The sequence below is a fragment of the Vidua chalybeata genome, chromosome 2 (assembly GCF_026979565.1).
Source record: "Vidua chalybeata isolate OUT-0048 chromosome 2, bVidCha1 merged haplotype, whole genome shotgun sequence".
Taxonomy (NCBI): domain Eukaryota; kingdom Metazoa; phylum Chordata; class Aves; order Passeriformes; family Viduidae; genus Vidua; species Vidua chalybeata.
The window spans coordinates 2,345,630-2,368,716 of NC_071531.1; the positions used below are offsets into that span (position 1 = coordinate 2,345,630).

At 46.8% G+C, this 23,087-nt stretch overlaps 1 protein-coding gene across 1 annotated transcript in view; it reads left to right on the forward strand.

The window, feature by feature from the left end:
- Nucleotides 1-1,003: 1,003 nt before the first annotated feature.
- Nucleotides 1,004-23,087, forward strand: part of SIM2 (SIM bHLH transcription factor 2) — a 58,652-nt gene continuing 36,568 nt past the window's right edge. The window contains exons 1-4 of the mRNA XM_053936742.1: nucleotides 1,004-1,178; nucleotides 9,157-9,239; nucleotides 12,260-12,349; nucleotides 21,309-21,417. Of these exons, the coding sequence (XP_053792717.1) occupies nucleotides 1,004-1,178; nucleotides 9,157-9,239; nucleotides 12,260-12,349; nucleotides 21,309-21,417 (457 nt within the window). The remainder of the gene's footprint in view (nucleotides 1,179-9,156; nucleotides 9,240-12,259; nucleotides 12,350-21,308; nucleotides 21,418-23,087) is intronic.

Below are 23,087 nucleotides of genomic sequence, written 5' to 3' on the forward strand. Positions count from 1 at the left end.
ACGCTGAAGTGGCACTGGTCCCGAGGAAAACGGATCCTTTAATTTGACTCCGCATGAGAAGCACACTTGGAGCCGGGCGCAGCGGCCGCAGCGGCAGGAGCAGCCCCGCAGCCCCCGCAGCCCCCGCAGCCCCCGCGGGGCTCGGCGGCCCCGCAGCCCCGGCGCTGCCGGAGCCCCTCGGGCACGGGCGGAGCAGCAGCGCCCTTCGGCCGCGGGAGCCCGCCCGGAGGGGAGAGGCGGAGGGGAAGGAGAGCTGCTGATTTCGGAGCGCTCCAGCCATCACTCACCCCAGCGGCTTTGACTTTGGTTCAGCGGGGAGCTCGTCGTGTCCTCGGCATCTCGGGCTCCGGGACCAGCTCATTTTGCACTTCGTTCAACGAGCAGCGGTCGTTCGGTTTCCTTCCCTTTTTTTTTTTTTTTTTTTTTTTTTTTCTCTTTGAGAGACAAAATGTCCAAAAATGGTTCAGCCTTCTTAGCCCAATGATTTCTTGCATGGACGGTCTATTTTTTTTTTTCCTTTTTTTTTTTTTTTTTTAATTATTATTTTTGGATGGGGCATGATTGAGTAGAAGAAATCGTTCGGTGAGGGGAATCCAGCGGTTTGCTCCCCATTAAGGAGAAGATCAAGATCCGATTCCCAGCTGCACGCAGAGGACGGGGGTTGCCGTGGGTCTTTCAGTCTGGCTTTCGAAGCCCTCGCTGCTGCAGGGTCAGAGCAGAACTGCTTTCTCCGAGCGGCTTGCAGCTCAGAGATCGCCTCCCTCCTCCTCACACCGTTTCTGTCCGTGTTGTTTTTGTTTGGTTGGTTTAGCTTTATTTTTCCCTCCCCTTTTTGTCTTTTTTTTCCCCTTTCGTTTATTATTATTATTATTAACTATTTGATTTGGGTAAATTGCCTTCCTTAAACGAAAATCCTAACTCTGCAGTCGAAATCCATGCCCCCTGCCATTCGGAAGAACCGGGTCTAATATGCCAGTGACATCCCCGCCTTGCAGCAGTCGCGATGAAGGAAAAATCCAAGAACGCGGCAAAGACTAGACGGGAAAAAGAAAATGGAGAATTCTACGAACTGGCCAAACTCCTGCCCCTGCCCTCGGCCATCACCTCGCAGCTGGACAAGGCGTCCATCATCCGCCTCACCACCAGCTACCTGAAAATGCGAGCCGTGTTCCCCGAAGGTAAAAGCAGCCCCGGGGCTCCGGGAGCCCGCACGGCAGGGACGGGGAGGCACCGCGGGCCGGGAGAGAGCGGGGAGGGCGTGCTGGGGTGGGCACGACCCCATCAGCGCCCTGGCAGGAGGGAGGGGATGCCTGCAGGGGTCTCAGAACGGGGTGAGCGAGCGAGGGGGGTGTTGAGGGAAAAGCGGGCTGGGAATGAGCCCGTGTGCCCCAAGCCCGGCGGCGGTGGGAGGCAGAGCCGGCCGGTTCATCCCCCCTTTCTCGCCCCCCTCCTCGGCTGCCGCTTCAGCTCCGTTGGCTCGGGGGGACCGTCCCGATGAGAGCGGGCTCGGTTGGTGTGTTCAGCCCCGGAGGAGCCCGCCCGGCTCCCGGGGATGGCCCCTGGGCACGGCTCTTCCCATCCGGGCACGGCCTCGGGGGAAAAAAAAAAACAAAACAAAACCAACCCGTGTGGTTGTTATTATTATTTTGTTTCGGTTGGAGCTCTCTGGAGCCAGGCTGGGAATGAAGGCGCGGCCGCTCCGCGGCGAGGCCCTGCGGCTTCTCCCGGGGCCGGGGAGAGAGGGGAAGAGGGGAAGGAAGGTCCGAGCCCAGCCCGGCCGGGACCCCGCTGCTCCCCGGCCGGGGCTGTGGCTCCCGTGGCTCTTCTCGGGGACACTCAGCAGCGAGGCCCGGCACCAATCTCTCCTTCCCGCAGGGTTTGGGGAAAATCAGCCCCCCGGGAGGTCCTGCCTTCCCCCCGAGGGCGAGGGGAGGCTGCGGGCCGGTCGCCGTGGGGAGCCGCCCGTGCTGTCGGTGCGGCCGCGGAGCTGATGCGGAATGAAGCGCTGGGCAGTGCCTGCGGGTGGCTAAATAAAGCCCAGCAGCCCCGCTTTGTCATTTGTTTGTGCCTCTCCGGACTAGGAGCAGGGTGAAGGAATTAGCAAATTCCGCAGGGGAAGGTCTGCTCTCCGGCGCGGTTTCTAAGGAGCTTTATTAAAAGGCTAAAAAGAAAAACACAACCAGAAATAAAATAGGGGGAGGGCGGGGAAAAAAAAAAAAAACCTCCCAACCCGAGCAAAGCTTACCGTTGTGGCCATTTAATTCAGAAATTTCGGGAGCACGGAGCAGCCGTGCTATTATGGGAAGCCAGGGCTCCGTTAGTGTGCGCTCCCGAGCCAGCGGAGCAAGGGGAGCGAGGCGCTGCTCCGCCGCATTTTCCAGCCATTATTCCCCACCGGGAAATTTCCCGATGAGAAACAGAGCGTCGTAATTTCGAGGGGGGCGGTGTGGGGGGTCACTCGCCGGCCGTGCCTGGCCATCATGCCCCCGAACGCCTTTGATTTAGGAGGGACGAAAAGCGGCACGTTTCGAGATGCTGCTGGATGCGTCCCGGCTTTTCCAGCCCTGCTGATCCTCAAGAGCGACGAGACGACCCCGAGAGCAGGTTTATACCCACAGCTCGGGTGTGTTTTATGTGTCTGTCTTCCCTAAACAGGCCGGGCGTGCGCTTCCGCACACTCTGCTTATTAAGGGCAACGTTTAAATGCATACAGCGAATTCCTGATCTTTCATCGTCTTAAGTACGGCTGGAAATACATTTAAAACCAAAGCTTTGCATCCAGGGATGACAGGCCGGGGGAATTACCTCCTCCGGTCGCCGAGCCCTGCGTTTAGTGCCTGGGAGGGTGAAGGGGAAAAGGGGGAGCCGGGCAGAAGCGGCTGCAGAAGGATTTTTTTTAGGGGGGGTTTCTTCCGCACAGTCCCGCATCACCCAAACTTCCCTTTCCCTCGGGATTTGCCCGTGGAAGGAGGGGAGGGGGGTCCCCATCCGTCCGTCCTTCTGTCCGTCCTCCCTGCCCCCTCCTCATACTCGGCTACTGGTTTCCAGTTGGCTTTACTGGGAGGGGAAGCAGCCTGGAAAGGCGTCCCAGCTTAAATCCTGGGCCAGCGAGCCGCGGGGGGAAGAGCCCCATGGCGAGAGCTGGACCCGATGGGTGTGGGGCCGTGAAATGAAGGTGGGCACGTAGCAGCACCCCGGGCTGCCCCAGCCGGCACCCTGTGAGGCTTAAAGGGGTGGCAGGGTGGGGGGGGGACAGGTCTCAGACGCCACCAGACGCGTGCTAGGCCCGGACTAACTGCGGCCAGCACGGCCAGAAACGCTGTTCAGCTGCAGACCTGGCTTCCAGCACCGTCTGGACTGGAGGGAAAGAGAGAGAGAGAGAGAGAAAGAGAGAGGGTTGTGTTTTTAAACCCCTCGGTGGAGGGCTCAGGGCTCACCCCCTGATTTTCACACGTAGTTCAGGAAAAGTTTGAGACTCTCAGCGAGGTGGCTGATCCCGACAGGGCTTGGGACAGGTCTCCTGCTCAGCCTGGCCCGGCTTTGTCCCGAAGATGGACCGAACCCGCTCAGACTCCAAGAAGCGAGAGCGAAAGGGGATTTTTACCCCGGCTCCTTTCGCCCTCGCAGAGCAAGCCCTGCAAGGGACAAGTTCGGGCTCCGATATCCCAGATTGTGCCCTGCGGTACCGCTGCGACCTTGAGATTCAGGAGTTAAAGTCAGGACACAGCAGCCTCCAGCCTCCTGCTCTCTAACACCGTCTTCTCTCGTGTTTTGGGTTTTTTTTTTTTTTGTTGTTGTTGTTGTTGTTGCCACGGGTTTGTTGCTGTAGAACAGAAATACACCACGAGTCGTCTCTGCCAGTATTTTTTAAATTTTAATTTTTTTTTTTTTTATTTTGAAAAGGAGCTAATGAAAGAAAGAGAGGCGAGAATGAATCGCGTTTAAAAACTGCGATTCTCTGCCCCCCGGTTACGGCAGACTGGTGAAATCGTCACCCTCTCCCTCCCCCATCCCCGGCGCAGTGTCCAAAACCGCTTATGAAATTGGACATCTATGGTTGTTTAAACCGGATGGGAGCGAGCTAATTAATATGTGACCCTAAATACAATGTGCGCAATACAAAATAATCTGAATAAAGTGACGGAGCGGTAAATCTCCTTATTCCGAGAGGCAGACAATAGAAATTACTAGGAATATTCACAGTCTTCGGTCCCCATTTAAACCTGGCCACGAATGTATATTTTAAGAAAATCAAGGCGAATCGCAGCTATTTCATCTGATTGCCACACGCGCTCGGAAAAGGTTCGTTAATGAATTAAACAAATAAATAAAGCGCGAGGCGTGAGTAATCCCTTTTTGGAAAGCCAGCCCCTATTGTACTAACCACTAATAGTGACATTAAAGGTCTCACTAAAAACAAAAGTGCTTTTTTTAGGCTTTTCCTGGGGCCATTCCCAGGCGGCGGGAGCCGGTGGCCCCGCGGTGCGGGGACGGGCGGCGGGGTCGGGGCGGGGACGAGCGGCGGGGTCGCTCCGGTCTCTCCCGGCCGGAGGGGAGGGAGGGAGCGAAGGAGGGAAAGGAAGGGCGGGGGTCACTGTCGTGGGTCTGCCCGTGACCTCCCTGTCTGTAGGACGCCCGCTTTGGGGCCTCTTAACGCGATCTGGTGGGTTGGGCTCGGCGGGGAGAGCCGGGTTTGTGCGGGTGTCCTGGGGGGCAGATTTGTTAGAGTATTTTTTTCCCCCACTTTTTTACTTTTAAATTTTTTTTTCCTGGGAGTTCGCCCTTTATTTTTTTAAATTATTATTTATTTTTATAAAATAAAAATCTTGGATCTTTACGCCCGTCCTTCCCACCGCCCAGCCCTCGGCCGCCCTCCCCGCGCTGAGCCCGCAGAGAGGAGCGGCCGGCCCCGCACATCCCTGCCCGGCCCTGCTCCTTCCCAGAACGTGACCTGGGGGTTTCCCCCCTCTCAGACGTTCCCCTGGCCGGGCCCGGGTGTTCCATCGGGGCCCCGCGATCCAGCGGTGCCGTCGGGGCTGAGATCCCCCGGCCCCCGCTGCAGACGGGGCTCGGTGTCAGCGCTGCCCTCGCCCCCCTCCTCACGGGGTGCCAGCAGAGCCTCGCACCTCGCCTCAACGAGGGGCACAAACCTCGATGGAGCTCCGGGGCCGCCCCTCGGGAATATCCCCGGGGCTCTCCCGGCCGAGGGAGGCACAACGGCGCTGGGGAAAACCCAAAAAGCAGAATTGGCGGCGAGCCCCCAGGGCTCGTCGTTGTTCCTTGTGAAGACCTTGCGCTCCGGGGAACAGCCCAGCAGACACAAAGGAAATACTCCAAGTTACAGGGCAACCCGATACTGAACGTAATACATGGCTAAGTAATTCTTCTAGCAGAATCCCAAGCTGAAAAGCTACCGGGCTTTCAAATGTGCGTGTGGACGAACTTCTGTGTGCCGAGAGCAAAGGTGGGAGTTGTTCCCAAATATTTCTAGATCTTATTACAGTTCCACTCACCCCGCTGCCTCCCTGGAAAGCGGGAAATGTACAAATGGCACAAAGTGAGTGCTGGGGTACTTTGAAAAACAGCCAGAGATGTCAGAAGGGGCGGAGGGGGATTTTGTCCGTGTTTGCCAGAGGGAGCGAGACGCGTTTGTACGAAAATCCCCCAGCTTTTCAACGGCAAAAGCAGCAGAAATTTTGGGGTGTTTGTTTAAACCCCCCTCTCTGACTCCGGGCCGGAGCTGTCGGAGCCGGAGCTGCCTCCCGGTGCCCGGAGGGGTCCGGCGGGCACAGCCGCGCTTGGGGCCGGTCGTTCGCCCTCCGGGCATCGCGGTCCTGCCCTGCCCTCCCGGCCCCGGGCCCGGGGGGGACAGACAGCGCTCCAAACACCAGGAAAAGCAGGAGAGGGGCTCATCTCGCCCATGTCTGCCGGCGGAGTGCCCAAAAGCGAAGGTTGAGCCTGGGACTGGCGAGTCACAGTCCCGCAGGGGCCCCGGGCCGTGCGGGCTCTGCCGCTGAGCCCAGCCCCGGCTCTCCGGGCTGCCGGAATCCCCCCAGCTCGCTGGATCTGGGGGATCCCTGAGCCTCTGGCACGGCAAAGGAGCCGCGCTCGGAGCCGGGCCACCCCCACGGGTGTTCCCAGCGTTTGCGGGGAGGATGCTCCAGCTGCCCGCCGGCAGGGAATCCTCTCTCTTGGGCCGGGTAATTCCTGCTCCCAGGGGACGTCTGGACATGTCCCCTTCCAAACCGCCCGTGCGGTGACAAAGCCGTGTGGGGCAGCCGGCAGCATCCCCAGACTGGGATCGCGTCCCATCCCAGCGACCTCCCGTCCCGCAGGAGCGGTGCGGGAAAGGCTGGCAGCGATTTTGGCCTCGCTCCAGGCCACTGAGCGAATTTGTGCGTTATTTCCCGGCCGGGCAGGAGCAGCCAGGCCGAGCCTATGGCATCCATACATTTACAGGGAAGGCGCGTTTGCAAATCTCTCGGAGGAGAAATTAATGGGCGTTAGTCCTTTATTCGAATGTAAGGTTTTATTCGTTTCGTTTTCACCTTTAAAGCGATCTGCTGGCGGATTAAATGATAAAATCACCGGCTTTAAAATAAGCTCAGACGAATGCCAGCCTGATCCACCGAACGTGTTTACGTTTGATGCGCGTTCGCGATTGCGACTCCGATTTTGAATTCCAAAGGGAGCAAATCTGAACAAGTGACATTTTTTTTTTTTTTTTTATTCCGGGCTAGGAAAGAACCTCAAAACTAGCGCAGATTTTGGGATGCTGAGAAAGGACAGGACGGAGCGAATTGTCTCGCACGGGTGGGGCAGAGACGCGGCTCGTTCTTGGAGAGTTTCCTGAGAGCTCAAGGAATAAATCTGCTTCGTCTTTGGGAATGGAAGAGCTCAGGGCAGTTTTTACACAGCTGTGTGCGACTCTCTTTGTAGGTTTGCAGTCTCATATTTCGAAATTTGTAATTTGTAAATCGAAATAAGGGCAAACCCCGCCGCGCAGGGACAGACTCTGGAGTTTGCATTTGTTGCCGTCTCGGGAAAGAAACTGCAGGATGACTCCGCGATTCCCAAACTTTTTCTCCCGAGAAACAAAAAAGTCTTTCAGCAAAAAGGACATTTTTGCAGTGTCTCTGGAAGTTTGGGAGCCTTTTCCAAACGGGGAATTGGGAAAAGGCGGAGAAAAGGGCGAATTTTCGTTTGGCTCTCCCGAACAAATTTCCTAGCGCTTCTTTCAGAGTAGGGAAGGTGTGCTTCCCCTTCCCACGGGAAAACGCGGGGAATTCCCGGGATTTGGAGAGACGGACACGGGGTGGGGATGCAGACCCCTCTTTTTGGGTGCTGCTGCTGCCTCGGGACGGCGAAAAGGAGGGGTCAGGGCCGGCCGAGGTCCCCGGCGTCCCCTGCCTGGCATGTGAAGCTCCTTAGCGCTTTCCCGGGAGTGCCAAGCACCGGGAAGGGAACCAAAACTCGGGGGAAGCACCGCGTCCTCCCCGCCGCCTCCCGTCCCTCCAACGGGAGATCCTGCCCGGATCCCAAGGGATGCCCCAAAAGTGGAGAGAAATCCCCCCATCATTCCCAGACCGGGTTTAAGCGGCCAGAGCACAAACGGATCCAGAATCACGGGGCTGGAGCTCAGGGCAGGAATTTCTGTCAGTTTTCCCTCCCGTTCCGGGAGAAAGGAGATTTCTTTGGAAGCCCCTGGGCGGCCAGAGGGCACCGGGGGAAAACGCGGGGCTCGGTTTCATAGCGGGGCATCCTCGAGCCGGGCCGATTGTGGAACTCCAGGCTGGCAGCACCGAATCCCCGCCTTTCATCCAGGGCCAGCGGCCAAAAAAAACCTTTTTTTTGGGTTTTGAGGCCTCGCCGAAGCCCAGCGTTGTTGTTTCTCTCCAAAAACGAGGCGCCAAACGGGTGCGGTCGCCGGGGGGCAGTGACCCCTCTGCCACCAGGTGCCACGGGAGTGTCCGGCTCTGGGCATGGCACGGTGGCGGCCCCGGCTCCTCCGAGCTGCTGCAAGGCTCCGTTTTACCCTGGAAGCGAAACCCAACCAACCAAGCAACCCAACCAAGCAAGCAACCCCACCAGCGCGCAGACCCCGGCCCCGCCGCCCCTCCTCGCCCCAGGGCGGCTCCGCCAGGAACCTTCCGCGGCCACCGGGGCGGGCTCGGGCTGTGGGGTCCGGCTGTGGGGTCAGGCTATGGGGTCGGGTTGTGGGGTCAGACTGTGAGCTCGGGCTGTGGGGTCGGGCTGTGGGTCAGACTGTGGGGTCAGGTTGTGGGGTCAGGCCGTGCGTTCGGGCTGTGCGGTCAGGCTATGGGGTCGGACTGTGCGGTCAGGCCGTGGGTTCAGGCTGTGGGGTCAGGCTATGGGGTCGGACTGTGCGGTCAGGCCGTGGGTTCAGGCTGTGGGGTCAGGCTATGGGGTCGGACTGTGCGGTCAGGCCGTGGGTTCAGGCTGTGGGGTCAGGCTATGGGGTCGGACTGTGCGGTCAGGCCGTGGGTTCAGGCTGTGGGGTCAGGCTATGGGGTCGGACTGTGCGGTCAGGCCGTGGGGTCAGGTTGTGGGGTCGGGCTGTGGGTCAGACTGTGGGGTCGGGCTGTGGGCTCGGGCTGTGGGTCAAACTGTGGGGTCGGGCTATGGGGTCGGGCTGTGGGGTCAGACTGTGGGGTCGGGCTGTGGGGTCGGGCTATAGGTTAGGGCTGTGGGGTCAGGTGGGGCCGGGGGGCGAAGCTCTGTCGGGCCCGTCGGTGCGCAGGTGAAATCGGGGCAGTTTCTCTCCAGTCGAGCTCCGGCCCTCTTTAACCTCCTCATCCTCCTCCTTGGCCACCTCGGGGTGGCCGCTCACAGGGACAGGGACAGGGACAGGGACAGGGACAGGGACAAGGGGACGCTGCAAGGACGGGCCGGGCCCGGCGGGCGATGCGAGCGGCTGCCGCGGCCCTGGAGGGGATCTCCGGGGAATTCGGGGAAGGCGCATCCGCGGGGATGCTCTGGTCCAGAAAAAGAACAATTCCCCCCCAAAAAACCTGCGTGGAGAAGGGACTCAGCCTTTGCCACCGCCGGGCCCGCACCCGCAGGAGGAGCACGGGCAAGGGGGGGCAGCTCGGGCTCCGCTGCCTGCTCTGACCAAATCCTTGGGGTTTTTTGTAGGTCTGGGCGACGCCTGGGGGCAGCCGAGCAGGATCGGCCCTTTGGATAACGTGGCCATGGAGCTCGGATCCCACTTGCTTCAGGTAGTGCGCATGGAAAAACCGGGGTTGAGGGGTTGCCTCTCCTCCTCCTCCTCCTCCTCCTCCTCCTCCTCCTCCTCCTCCTCCACTCGCTCCTCACCCTGGCTGAAGCCTTCATCTCATCGGGCTGGGAGAGCAGAAAACCAGAGGCACCGACCACTTTTATTCCAATTATTTCATTTTTTTTTCCTCCTCGCCTTTGGTATCGGCCGAAGCAAGAGGCGCTCATCCCCTCTGTGCACGCCCAGCTCTGCCAGCCCTAAAAGCTTCCATCAGCCGCCCCAAAAGTGCCGGGATGTCCCCGGGGAGCCCCCGCGGGAGGGGACCGGTGTTCCCCAGCGGTGACACCTGGAAGGGGACAACACCTGGATTGGATCTCCCGGGACTTTAGCACCTGAAAATCCCGCTGGTCACAATCCCGGTGAATTCCTCTGAATGCTCCGGAATTCCTCTGAATTTAGGAAGTCGTAGCCGGGGCGAGGGTGCCAGCAGGAGGGATTTAAAAAAAAAAAAAAAAAATTGCGTTTAACTAAAATTTTAATTATATATGTGTAAAAAATTATATATTATAAATATATAAATATATAAAAATATTATATATAATATATAATAAATATATATTATATATTATAAATATATAAAATTAAATTATATATATGAATTATATATTATATATAATTTAATTTTATATAATTTTAATTATCTATAAAATATTATAGATATATAATATATATTTTAAAATATTTGTTTGTTTATTATATAAATTTATTTATTTATTTATTTATTTATATATATATTTTTTTAATATGTGAACCAAACGCAGCGCGGGTTTCCTCCCCCGATTTTAAAGAGCCACCAAACCGGAAGAATTTAGCGGGCGGGTTTCTTGTGGGAGGTGAAGAGCTGGGGCTGTTTTCACTCTTTCTCTTCGCCGGCGATAAAAACCCAACAAAAAAATCTCTGCCCGGGCTCCGCGGCCGCTCCGCCCGCTCCCACCTTTGGAATGACGACCACAGAGCATCAGCCGCTCTCCCGCGGGGAAAAATGAGATTTTTGGGAGGCACTGACAACATCCAGGCTGTGGCAGAGCTCAAAATGATCTCCTGGGGAGGCATTTCCAGCCTTGGAATTTTATTTCAAGTAGCTGCTGCCCTCTCAGCTGTTCCGGAGCCACGAGTCCGCCTGGAAATGCTGATCTAGTTGTGTATAATAATGAAATTTATTTATTAAAATACAGACCCAACTGTAGAAATCTTTGGTGTTACTCCTCCTCCTGGCTGTTCCCCATTTTGTCTGGCATTCATTGAATTTACAGCAAATTAAATCCTGACCACCTGCAACTCTGATTTTACAGTTCAGTTATTTCTGAATGACGAATGCTGAAGGTTTGAATAAACCCACATTTACTGCAAACCTTTTTTTTTTTTTTTTTTTTTTTTTTTGTTTAAGAGTTCTTAGACTGAAATTTTCCATGTGAATTTTCAGCTTCCCTGTACATGAAATTTTGGGATGTGCTGCAGTAACAGCAATTAATTTATCATTAATAAACTTAATAATAGGTTTTTAATGATACAGGGTACAGCAATTGCAAGATAAGAGTGTTTAAGGCAAAATTGTGGCTAAAACTGCAATTACTCCCCATTATAATATTTCTACAATATTTAATTTATGCTTTAAAAAAAAAAAAAAGGCAAAGACTAATCTGGTTTCAATTATATGCTGTAGAGTCATTAGCAGGCCAGAGAATAATTTGGAATATTTTCTTATTGGGGTGGCACTAGAGGTGCATGAAGTAGACAGGATTTTATTGCTTCTCTTCCAGTTCAGTGACTTTAAATGGATTAAAACAGGTGGTTGTTTTACTTATGCGCTGTAAAAATTATTTTTCTCTTCCAAATACCTTTTCTGGTGATATTCACATGTGGGAATATTCACTGATATTCACACGCCACGTGTTGATCAAAGCTCTCTGTACTGGGTAGAGATAATGCAGATTTTTTTGCTATCAGCTACTTTTGAAAAAAATTCCTGAAATTGGGCACTGAAAAATCAAAGGCCCCCCCCTGAACTGAGAGGTTTTGTACCCAAATCATGGCAAATTTTGGCTGAGCTTTTACCACATTATTTATTTTTTTTCTCATATAAATAACATCTGACTAAATCAAACTCCAGCTTTTTTTACTCACACAAGCAACATTTGCCTCCCAGCCAATATCCCGTCAAGGAGAATTTGTAGGATTGGATCTCAACTTTGAGGTTTGCAGACTGCGAGGATAAAACTTTATCACACTCAACAGGAGCTATTTTTGCTTATTAATTTTGGGATGCTGACAGTGGATGAGGTTGGTCAGCTCGATTTGGGTTTTTTTGTTTTATGCCAGAAAGTCTCTAAATTGAAGGGAGGCATCATTTATACACAGCCACCCATGAATTCTTTTCTCTTTTTTTGGAAGGTAAATCCTCTTTGAGACTCAAACAGAGATATTTGTGCTTATTAATTTTTGGATGCTGGCTTTTTCTGCTTTTTTTTTTTTTTTTTTTTTTTTTTTTTTGGAAGTTCACGTTGCTACAGAGCAGAGGGCTCTCTGTTCAGAAATCCATTCTTGAAAACGCAGCCAAATTTCAGCGTTGCCTGTGGTGCCATTAAAGAAATTGCAAATAGCAGCGAGCGGGGTCTGCCAATTACGCCATAAAAAATGGCTCAGGTAGGGCCTGACTTCCCCCTGAGCACCCCAGAGCTCAGGATTTGGGCTAAGCACTAAAATAAAAAACCTGAATCGACAGCAAAATATTCCCTGAAATTGCAGCAGCAAAGCTGCGTCTGCAGGGGAACGAGGTGGATTTCACAACGACCCTGAGTTTAAGGGAACAAAATCAGATAAAATTTTATATTCCTTAAATTTCGCTGATTGCTGCTGTTGAAGTCAGAAATCATCCTCCAAAATGCATTTTTTTTTCCCCCCACTGTCAATGCTTTAAATGGATTTCTTGCTTCTTACCCTGTGCATTTCTCTTTATTTCAGACTTTGGATGGCTTTGTTTTCGTCGTGGCGTCCGATGGCAAAATAATGTACATTTCTGAAACAGCATCTGTGCACCTTGGCCTGTCCCAGGTATGGGGTGTGCTCTGACACCTAAAGCATAAAGAAAATAAAACTGCTAAATACAAATTTGGCCCCTCACACTGGTGCCTTGCCTTTATATAAAGTCTTTTTTTTTTTTTTTAGTGCTGTTTGAAGCTTTTTTTTTTTTTTCTCCTTGAAAAGGGCTTTGGCGAAATACTCAAATTTCCTTTCCTCGCCACCACATCGCCCTGTCTTTATATCTGTTCTTGTTCATTGTATTTTACTCCTCATTACCTTTCAGAAGGGCCATAAATAATATGATATTGCAAATTGCAGATGGAGGCAGGGCCCGAAACCCAAGCGTGGTAACGCAATAGGGCTGAAATAAAACTCAGAATTCGAGTCTGGGAGCCTTAGATTGTGTCAGAGATTGAGGCTGCCTATGAAAGGGAGAGAAATCTGATGTGGAACAGGGGTTTTATGGTAAATGTGCTGGGGGAGGAGAAAAAAAAATAAAAAAAAAAAAAAAAAAAAAAAAAAAAAAGGGAAAAGGGGGGGCAGATTTATGAGTGTTCACATGGAATTCAGGGCAGTTTTTCCTGAGTTTTTCCAGCTCAGTGGTGTTTTCAGTAAAGCGTTTTATATGGTTGTGATAGAACTCATAAAACTCAGTTTACTACTGTTCTGCAGCAGAACTATGAGGGGTTTTATGGTTTTTTTTTTTCCTCTTAGATGGACATTTCTAAATTTTTTTTTTTTTTTTTGCCTTCTTGGGATAGGCACAGGGGCAAAAGAGCCTGAATTTATTGTAGAATTTGGCTTTCCATGCCTTTGTTTGTAACTGAAATTCACTGGTAGCACCTGACCTAAAGTTACCCAAAATCCCATTAAAAAAAATTCCTCATTAATTTCAGCACGCCCTGGATAAGACTTGCAAGGATCTGAAGTGTTCAGTTGTGTATCAAACACTTATAAATAAATAATTGAATTGAAATAAAGACTAAGCAGCAGAGGAGAGGAAGGTGAGAGAGGGGAGAATATTCTGAAAATATCTGGTTAATTTATCCTGTGTCTGTTTCCACAAACAGAGAGGGGGGCTTTAATGCTGGGGATTATTTGTGCACCTTAATTTTTTTGTGGTAACCCATATTTTTTAATTGAAAGAAATGTGGAGTTCTTTGGATGCGTGTTTATAACAGCGATATCAAAGTTAGTGGCTATGAGACAAAAGAGGACTCAAAGAGGCAGAGAAAACAAGGATATATAAACCCATAAACCCTTGTTTCTCTTAGAAAAAGCAATTTGGGGAATAAACAGCCACCAGAAATACTTTTTTTTTTAAACCTGCTAATTTTAAAAATATGAGCAGGAAACATTCTTAGTTCTGTTTGTTCCCTTCACTCCGTTATGGTACAGCTTTAGTTGCTTCATACCATTTAATTCATGTGCAAATTCCTTTAAATCTTGCTTTGCTTGCAAATAAACTTCCCTACACAAGGGCCCTATTTTCTACTCATTTTTCAGCCTGGGTTTCTCTCACCCTGAATTTTGCATCCTGAAGGATTCAGGATGGTACCTGTTAAAATCCACCCATTTCATCAGTGCCGCTATCCCAAAGCACTGAGCATTCCCACCCATCCATCCAGGAGCAGAAACTCCCCATTCTGTGTTTTTTACTGCCAAAATTTTCCAAATTTTTGCCCAGAAATTGTTCTTTTTGGAGTAATATCCGGCCAGTAGATCTTGTAGGTTTTGGTATTATTATTATTATTATTATTATTATTATTATTATTATTATTATTATTATTACTACTGTTATTATTAGCTCAGTAATTTGGAGAAATTAAAGAATTATGGGATCAATGGGACACTAAACAGACTTTGGCACGTGCAGGAAGAGGGGACTGGCAGTGTCACACAGGTTTTAATCCTATTTATCCCTCCTGGTCATCTGCACTGACTGAATTCCACGGGCATGGAAATATCTATAAATTCTTAGTGCAAGAGGTGCTGTGGAAAATCAGGAAGTTTGACCAAGTTGCTTTTTGAGGGCAGTTTAATCAGCAAAATCCCAAACCTTTCACTTCAGCAGAGGTTTGAGACAACTGAGCTTGAAAATGGTGGGATTTGAAATTTAAGGGACTCTCAAAACACAAAAATTCACAGTGAACGGGGGTTTATTTATAAAATTTATTTCTAAATAAAATCTTCGAATTTATTTTTCATTTCTCTTACACTTTATTTATAACATTTCATCCTGATTTATCACCAATCTCTCCTTGCTCTGCCTCAATATTCTCTTTTTGAAGGGATAATTTTGCTTTAAGCAGCGCCAGCAGCAATTTTGGGCTGCTCCCACTGCTCAAAACACAAATCCATTTAAACTGGGATATTCCTGTCAGCTCCCAGGGCCTCCAGAGGAGTTCTTGTTCCCACTCCTCTGGAAATCCTGGGATTTCTGCCCCTGACATCAACAAGAACGGGCTTGGGCAGGAGAAGTAAATCCAGCCAGCCGTAATTCCACCTTATATTTCCAACAAGTGCCCTCGTGGTGCCAAAGCAAGCTGAGAGCAGAGTGGTGGTGACTGGAAAAAAATCCTTTAGAGTGGGCACAGAAAGGCCTTTTTATGAAATAATTTGACAATTAACTAGCCCACACATCGATTTCCAGTTTGAGTGCCATTTGTTTCAAAATATATATTTAGACTAAATTTTAAAAAAAGCCATTTAAAAAGATTTTTTTTTTTTTTTTGCAGACTATTTTTGGAGGCCTGCTACAGTGGCCTTTATCTTCTGGTTGAATTTAACTTCAGCAGGAAGAAATTAGAGCTTGAGCAGGAGCCAGGCTGGCTAAACCAGTTTTAAATTTAAACCCAGCATTGAGGATTGTTTTTAAGCACGGCTTTGCCTCAGGAACAGAGTTTCTGAAAAACCTACATCTTCATTTGTGGCCCTGCCACTTCATTTGTGGCTTTGGAGTTTGATTTGCTCCCAGCTGGGGCAGGGAAAATTGTGAATTTTGCTGTGGGACCCCTCCTCCAGCCCATCCCAGCTGGCCCCAGCCCAGGGATGAACTGCCCTGGACTGCTTGGGACAGCCAATTTCTTGCCTTTTTTTTTTTTTTTTCCATGGACAACAAACAGCTTCAAATTCCCCAAATATTTTTTTTTCCCCTCAGAGTCCAAAAAAGAAAGGAAAATCCTCTTGGGGAATAATGGGGAAAGGCAAATTTTAATTTAATTTGAAGGTCTGGAGCTTATTCCAGCAGTTTTCTGGATCCATGAAGGAGCCAGGCTTATCTTTGACTTTTGATAAATCTTGAAACATTCAATCACAAATGTCAGAACTTTTCCAGGAGTTTGTTTTGCTTTTATCCAATGAGTCTATGAGAGGAAAAATATGTAATGATTTGCTCCAGGACCCATCCACTTAAGTCCTGTGTGTTTATTATGAATCATTCCTTGGCTGGGGAAAAAAAAAAAAAAAATCTGAGTTCCTCATAAACCCCCTGTTAGTAGGAAATGCTGACATTTGGTATTTTCAGCTATTAAAAAGTGCATCAAGGAAGCTGCTTTAATAACCTGAGGCAGGGTGGGGTTTATCTTTATGAACTGAGCTGTAGAATTTCTAGATTTTTAAAGTTTTCGGGGTTTCACTGTAGGCTTTAAAAGAACCTGAGTGTGCCTAGCAGGGGGTTGAGACTCCAAATTATGGATCCATATTTTGGTTATTTGACTCTGCCTCAGCCCCCATCTCTTCGCTGGTGGTTTTATGGTTTAAAGTCAATTTTAAAAGTCAATTTTGGGGTCCGTTGTTGGAATCTGAAGTGCAGGGAGCTCTCAGAACTTTGGGCCTGGAAGCCAAAGCTTAGAATTAAAGCCAGGATTTGAGCTGAGACCTTGGAAAAGGCTCCCAAACTGAGGTGCTGGAAGGGAGAATGTGGATTTGGAGTTTAAAGCAGAGACAAGTTAAGCTAAGTACAGGAAAGTTGAGAGTTTAAAATATAGAAAAAATAAAGGTAAACAGAGGTAAACAAGGAGTTCAGAATGCAGCACTGTGGGTTTGTGTGTCAGAACATGACTGGCCAAGAGAGCTCACACTGTAACATGGGTCCATAAGATGAAATATTTAAGGATTGGGTCAAAAACATAAATATCCTTGTTGGCAGTGTTTTATTGGTCAATAAATCCTTAAAAAGTCTTGTAACTGAGGGTCTTGTGACCTTCTGAGCCATGCAGTGAAGATGTGAGCTGAACCCACCCTTCCTGCCTGTGCAGAAGACAAGAAAAATAAATCACATCACCTAAAAACCTCGGAGTCCCATCTCTAACTCATTCAAAATTCACCAAAAATCCCCATAGACAGTGCTGTGCTTTTACCTCCTGCTGATTTCCCTGGGGTTGCAAATAAACCCATGAGAATAAAAATCCTTTCTGTGTTTATAGCAAGGGAAACCCAGTCGTTATTGCACAAAGAAATTCAGGCTTGAATTTTAGCCATAAACTCTGGGGCACAAATGAAGTGTTGGCTAAAACCGTGACCTTTGACCCTTTGAATCCTGTGGAAAAATGTGCATTTCCATGAGGAAGAATTTTAAACCAGGTGATGAGTTTGGGAAAAGCAAGAGCCATCCATGAGTTGCACTTTTTAAGAGAAAACTTCCCCTACAGTTGATGGGGTTGGTCAGATTGGGTTTTTTTTTATGTCAGGAAGTCTCTAAATTGAAGGGATATTTATAGGGATATATATAAAAAGAATATTTATTTATTTATTTATAGGGAATTTATACACAGCCCATGAATTCTCTTTTTTTTTTAAGATTTTTTTTTGATGTAAGTGATCAGGATATTTACGAAGACACCTATGGACATTTTCAGGATGTTTGTCCCCTTGTAATTATAAATAAACAGAAGAATTTCCAGGCATGACTCACAGGGAGATTTTGTGTTTTCCTTCCTCCCTGAAAAAAAATTGGGTGTGGGGTGTTCCTGCGGCAAACCCCCACCTGTTTGTGGCCTGAAAAGGAGCAGCCAGTGCTTTTTAGGGGCAACTTTTAGAGAAAATTATATACATGAAGCAATGTAAATAACCTCCTTCCCCATTCCCTTTTTCTTTTTCTTCTTTTTCTTTTCCTTTTTTTCCTTTTCCTTTTCCTTTTCCTTTTCCTTTTCCTTTTCCTTTTCCTTTTCCTTTTCCTTTTCCTTTTCCTTTTCCTTTTCTTGTTCTCTTTCTTTTTCTCTTTCTTTTTCTTTCTTTCTCTCTTTCCTTTTATTTTCTTCCCCTCTTTTTCTTTTCTTTCTTCTTTCTTTCTTTCTTTCTTTCTTTCTTTCTTTCTTTCTTTCTTCTTTCTTTCTTTCTTTCTTTCTTTCTTTCTTTCTTTCTTTCTTTCTTTCTTTCTTTCTTTCTTTCTTTCTTTCTTTCTTTCTTTCTTTCTTTCTTTCTTTTTCTTTCTTTCTTTCTTTCTTTCTTTCTTTCTTTCTTTCTTTCTTTCTTTCTTTCTTTCTTTCTTTCTTTCTTTCTTTCTTTCTTTCTTTCTTTCTTTCTTTCTTTCTTTCTTTCTTTCTTTCTTTCTTTCTTTCTTTCTTTCTTTCTTTCTTTCTTTCTTTCTTTCTTTCTTTCTTTCTTTCTTTCTTTCTTTCTTCTTTCTTTCTTTCTTTCTTTCTTTCTTTCTTTCTTCTTTCTTTCTTTCTTTCTTTCTTCTTTCTTTCTTTCTTTCTTTCTTCCTTCCTTCCTTCCTTCCTTCCTTCCTTCCTTCCTTCCTTCCTTCCTTCCTTCCTTCCTTCCTTCCTTCCTTCCTTCCTTCCTTCCTTCCTTCCTTCCTTCCTTCCTTCCTTCCTTCCTTCCTTCCTTCCTTCCTTCCTTCCTTCCTTCCTTCCTTCCTTCCTTCCTTCCTTCCTTCCTTCCTTCCTTCCTTCCTTCCTTCCTTCCTTCCTTCCTTCCTTCCTTCCTTCCTTCCTTCCTTCCTTCCTTCCTTCCTTCCTTCCTTCCTTCCTTCCCTTCCTTCCTTCCTTCCTTCCTTCCTTCCTTCCTTCCTTCCTTCCTTCCTTCCTTCCTTCCTTCCTTCCTTCCTTCCTTCCTTCCTTCCTTCCTTCCTTCCTTCCTTCCTTCCTTCCTTCCTTCCTTCCTTCCTTCCTTCCTTCCTTCCTTCCTTCCTTCCTTCCTTCCTTCCTTCCTTCCTTCCTTCCTTCCTTCCTTCCTTCCTTCCTTCCTTCCTTCCTTCCTTCCTTCTTTCCTTCCCTCTCTCTTTTGTTATCTCTCTCTTTTTCTCTCTCTTTCTTTCTCTTCTCCATCTCCCCTTTCCTTATTTTTTCCTCTTTTTTTTCCACTTCTTTCCCATACCCAGTGAATTTCAGTCTGGTTAGAATTTCAGCTCACTGTTGATGTTTTTGTGTTCCCAGGGAGGGGCTGTTGGAAAGGAGCAGTGGAGGAATAGATGCTTAGGGGAGGAAAAAAAAAAGTGAGTTTGCACAGCCCTGGGAAGGGACATTCCATGAATAATGCAGAAAATGGAAGGATGAGGAACATTTTAAGGAAAAAAAAAAAAAAGAAAAAGGTTGCTTTGTGGGGCCAGACAACTTCATTTATTCCAAAGAAAAGGCAACTCACAGGATCTGAGCAGAGGAGCAGGACTGGCTCAGAAGAATGGCTCCAATTACTGCACCCCTCTGATCTGGGGGGCCCGAAGCACATCAGGCAGCTCAGAACAATTAACACTCATTTCAAACCCGGCCCTGGCAGCAGCCTTCTGTTTTCCTTAAAATTGAAATATTTTAAAAATTCGTTTTCTGGAGATTTTTACAAATTTAAAGCTAGGAGCAACCGACTGGGATTAATTACTATGTCAAAAGCAAATAATCCCACAATTTTTCCTGCTCTTCCCAGATCAATTCCTCGTTCTCTGCAGCTTCCTTTGCCTCATCCTACATTGATAAGGAAATTCAGGATAGGATAAAGGAAAATGATTTTCACTTTTGGTCTATTTATGTGTGTTTTGCATCAAATTTTGTGTGGCAGAGGAAATTAATCGATAAAGACCTCAAAGCAACAGCATCTCCTTTTAGATTAGACTTGGAGGAGATAAATAAAGGAATTCAGCTCTGTTTCCAGATCAATTCCTCATTCTCTGCAGCTTCCTTTGCCTCATCCTACATTGATAAGGAAATTTAGGGTCAGAATAAGGAAAATTATTTTCAGTTTTGGTCTATTTATGTGTGTTTTGCATCAAATTTTGTGTGGCAGAGATAATTAATCGATAAAAACCTCAAAGCAACAGCATCTCCTTTGGATTCCCAGACTTGGAGGAGATAAATAAAGGAATTCTGTTCTGTTTCTCCCTTAAATCCATTCCTGCAGCTTTCTGGGGACTTTTCTTGGGGGTTTGGAGGGTGGCAAGCAGAGCTGGCAGAGGGGACATGGGGGGCACGAGGCTCTTTTTGGTTTTCTGTGCCAATTTTACCAGTGGGAAAGGCAAAATTCAGGGCAGGACAGGGAATACACAAATATTTAAGGCAGATCCTCACTGTGAGTGTTTGTTCAGAGCAGTGAAAATCCATGGAAATCTGATTTTGGGTTCTCCCAGACGCCAGTTGTGTACCTTCAATTTTGTAGTAATCAGTATTTTTCATTGAAAACAATGTGGAGTTCTTTGGATGTGTGTTTGTTGGAGCCCTGGTGCTGAGAATTTGGGACTTTCTGTGCTGCCAGGCACTGACCCCCAGGAGAACACTGCACTGACCTGAGGCCCTGGAGAAGCTTCCAAAATTCAATAATAAAACTGAGATTATAGGTGTGGAGTTAGAATAGAAGTGTGTGATAGCACAGGGTGGGAAACTCAGAGTTGAAGGGTTTGGAATGCAGGAATAGATAGAAAGCAAGGTGGAGGTTTTAGGGTGGAGGCTGCTCCTTCTTCTTCACCTCCTCCTTCTCCTTCTCCTTCTCCTTCTCCTTCTCCTTCTCCTTCTCCTTCTCCTTCTCCTTCTCCTTCTCCTTCTCCTTCTCCTTCTCCTTCTCCTTCTCCTTCTCCTTCTCCTTCTCCTTCTCCTTCTCCTTCTCCTTCTCCTTCTCCTTCTCCTTCTCCTTCTCCTTCTCCTTCTCCTTCTCCTTCTTCTTCTCCTCCTCCTCCTCCTCCTCCTCCTCCTCCTCCTCCTCCTTCACCTCCTTCTCCATGGCTTTGGGTGGTTTTGTGCAATTGGATCAAAAAGTCCCCATGGCGGGCACGGGTGGTTGGGTATTGGGTTAAAAGTGAAAATAATTGAGGTGTCATTTCTTAATTGCACAGTTTATCCTTAAAAGGCCTTGCAGAGAGAGAGATGGGCTCCATTTTTAGTTTGTTGGAGTGAAGTGCTGCAGAACTCAGGGTTTGTGAGACTGTGACAGAGATGAGAACTGATAAACACCTGAGTCCCAACAAGAAATACCCTCTCACACATTTAATCCTGACCCTGGTAGAAAGAATTTAGGACTTGACCTGTGTTTATAACAGTGCTATTAGAATTAGTGGCTATAAGAGAAAACAGAGCTCAAGAGGTAGAAAAAACAAGGATATAAACCCATAAAAACCACTTCCAAACCCCTGTTTCTCGAATAACTTTAGAAAAAGTCATTTTGGCCCTGCTGGTGGTGGGAAAACACAAAGGGATTGTGTGAGAGCAGGTGAGAGTTTCTGGGAACCTGGAGGAACATCCTTTTTATTTTAATATTTGCCTTCCTGAGAGGCATTTCTACAGCTCCGAGCTTTCCTCCCGTTTGTGGCAATTTAACATTTCTACAGCTGCTCTAATTTATCACTTCATTCCCAGCTCTAACAGGAGCTCTTCTGTCTCTGATGCAACACCAGAAATTCCCACAAAAACCTCTCTGACATCAATCACTGCTGAGGACAGAATTAATTGGGATTAATGGCTGTGATTTGGAAGATGCTTTTGATACACCCAGCTCATGGTTTAAAACTGGAGTGTTTGAGGGCAGAAAACGATCCAGCTGCTTTTATTCCATGTTTTTTTCCCAGGTGGAGCTGACTGGAAACAGCATTTATGAGTACATCCACCCCTCGGATCACGACGAGATGACTGCTGTCCTCACTGCCCACCAGCCTCTTCACCCTCACCTCCTGCAAGGTATTTCTGAGATCTGCCATTAAAGCACAGTGGAAAAATCATTTTAAACAACCAATTCCAGGCTAAAACATGACAAATTGCAACCCAAAGCATTCCATGAACCCATATTTCTATTCATATTTATAATCTATTTCTATTTCTATTTCTATTTCTATTTCTATCTGTGTTTATGTTTATGTTCATGGGTAGTTTATATTTATGTTTAATTTATATTTATATTTATATTTATATTTATATTTATATTTATATTTATATTTATATTTATATTTATATTTATATTTATATTTATATTTATATTTATATTTATATTATCTCCATCTCCATCTCCATCTATATCTATATCTATATCATCTATATCTATATCTATCTCTATATCTATATCATATACATATTTATCTATAATTTTGTATATTTATATTTATATTATCTCCATCTATATATCTGTATCTGTATCTATATCTATATCTATATCTATATCTATATCTATATCTATATCATATACATATACCTATAATTTGGTATATATTTATTTATATTTATATTTATATTTATTTATATTTATTTATATTTATATTTATATTTATATTTATATTTATATTTATATTTATATTTATATTTATATTTATACTATCTACATCTATATCTATATCTATATTTTTCTATTTCTATTTCTATTTCTATTCCTATTTATCCTGTTTGAAGCTCAAATAAGGGAGCAGCAGGGACTCAAGAGTGTGATCCAGGATTTTATGTTCTCACAGGGAATGAGGAACCCTCAATTGAACAATGCCTTTTATGCCACAGAGCTTTAAACAGGTTTTTATCTCAGCCCAGTGCTTGTTTCATCTCCTTGATGAAAGGTCTGAGTGGGAAAAGAACAAAACATCAGCTAATTGGGAAATGGAAGGATATTTTGAATATTTAAAAACAACTGTTAAATTCGAAGATTGGACAAAAAAAAAAAAAAAAAAAAAAAAACACAAACCCAGATTTAATATTCTCCACTGTAGGCAGAGCAGAAATGGGTTTGGTAAAGGATTTGGGTTTAGAAAATCTCATTTAAAAAGTGACTTTTTGTGGGAAATCAGGTCCTTTTCTGCTGTCACCCACCGAAATATTGACCCCACCCTTTGTGTGTGAAGCTGTCACCTCAGTGTTGCAATTTCTGCGTCAGAAACCAAAAATATTCTCATTTCTTTAGTTTGTGCTTCCTCGGGGGCAATTCTTTGAACTTTCAAAGATCAGAACCAGTCTGGCTCCACCACAATGGAGCTCCCACTTGTATTTCATCATTGATTTATCTGGATTTATTGATTTAAGCTGCCAGTTTTTGTGTCAGTCTTTTCCAAGCACAGCTCTTAAAACACATGAGGAATTTTGGGTTCTTGTGACAATTTAATAATTTAGTCCAGAATTTTTTTGTTTGTTTGTTTGTTTTGGTTTTTTTTTTTGTTTTTTTTTTTTTTTTTTTTTGCAATTTTGGTGCCTGTGCTTGGCTCTGGCCTCTGTGATTCCATCAGGGCAGAACTGTGAACTCTGAATTCAGGGAATGTTGATGTGCCTGGGAGCACCTGGACTGCTCCAAATGCTGGAAATGCAAGAATTACCTCATCCTCCTTCTCTTTTCCTCCTCCCCAAAAAGATTGTCAGGAAAAAAAAAAAACCAAATT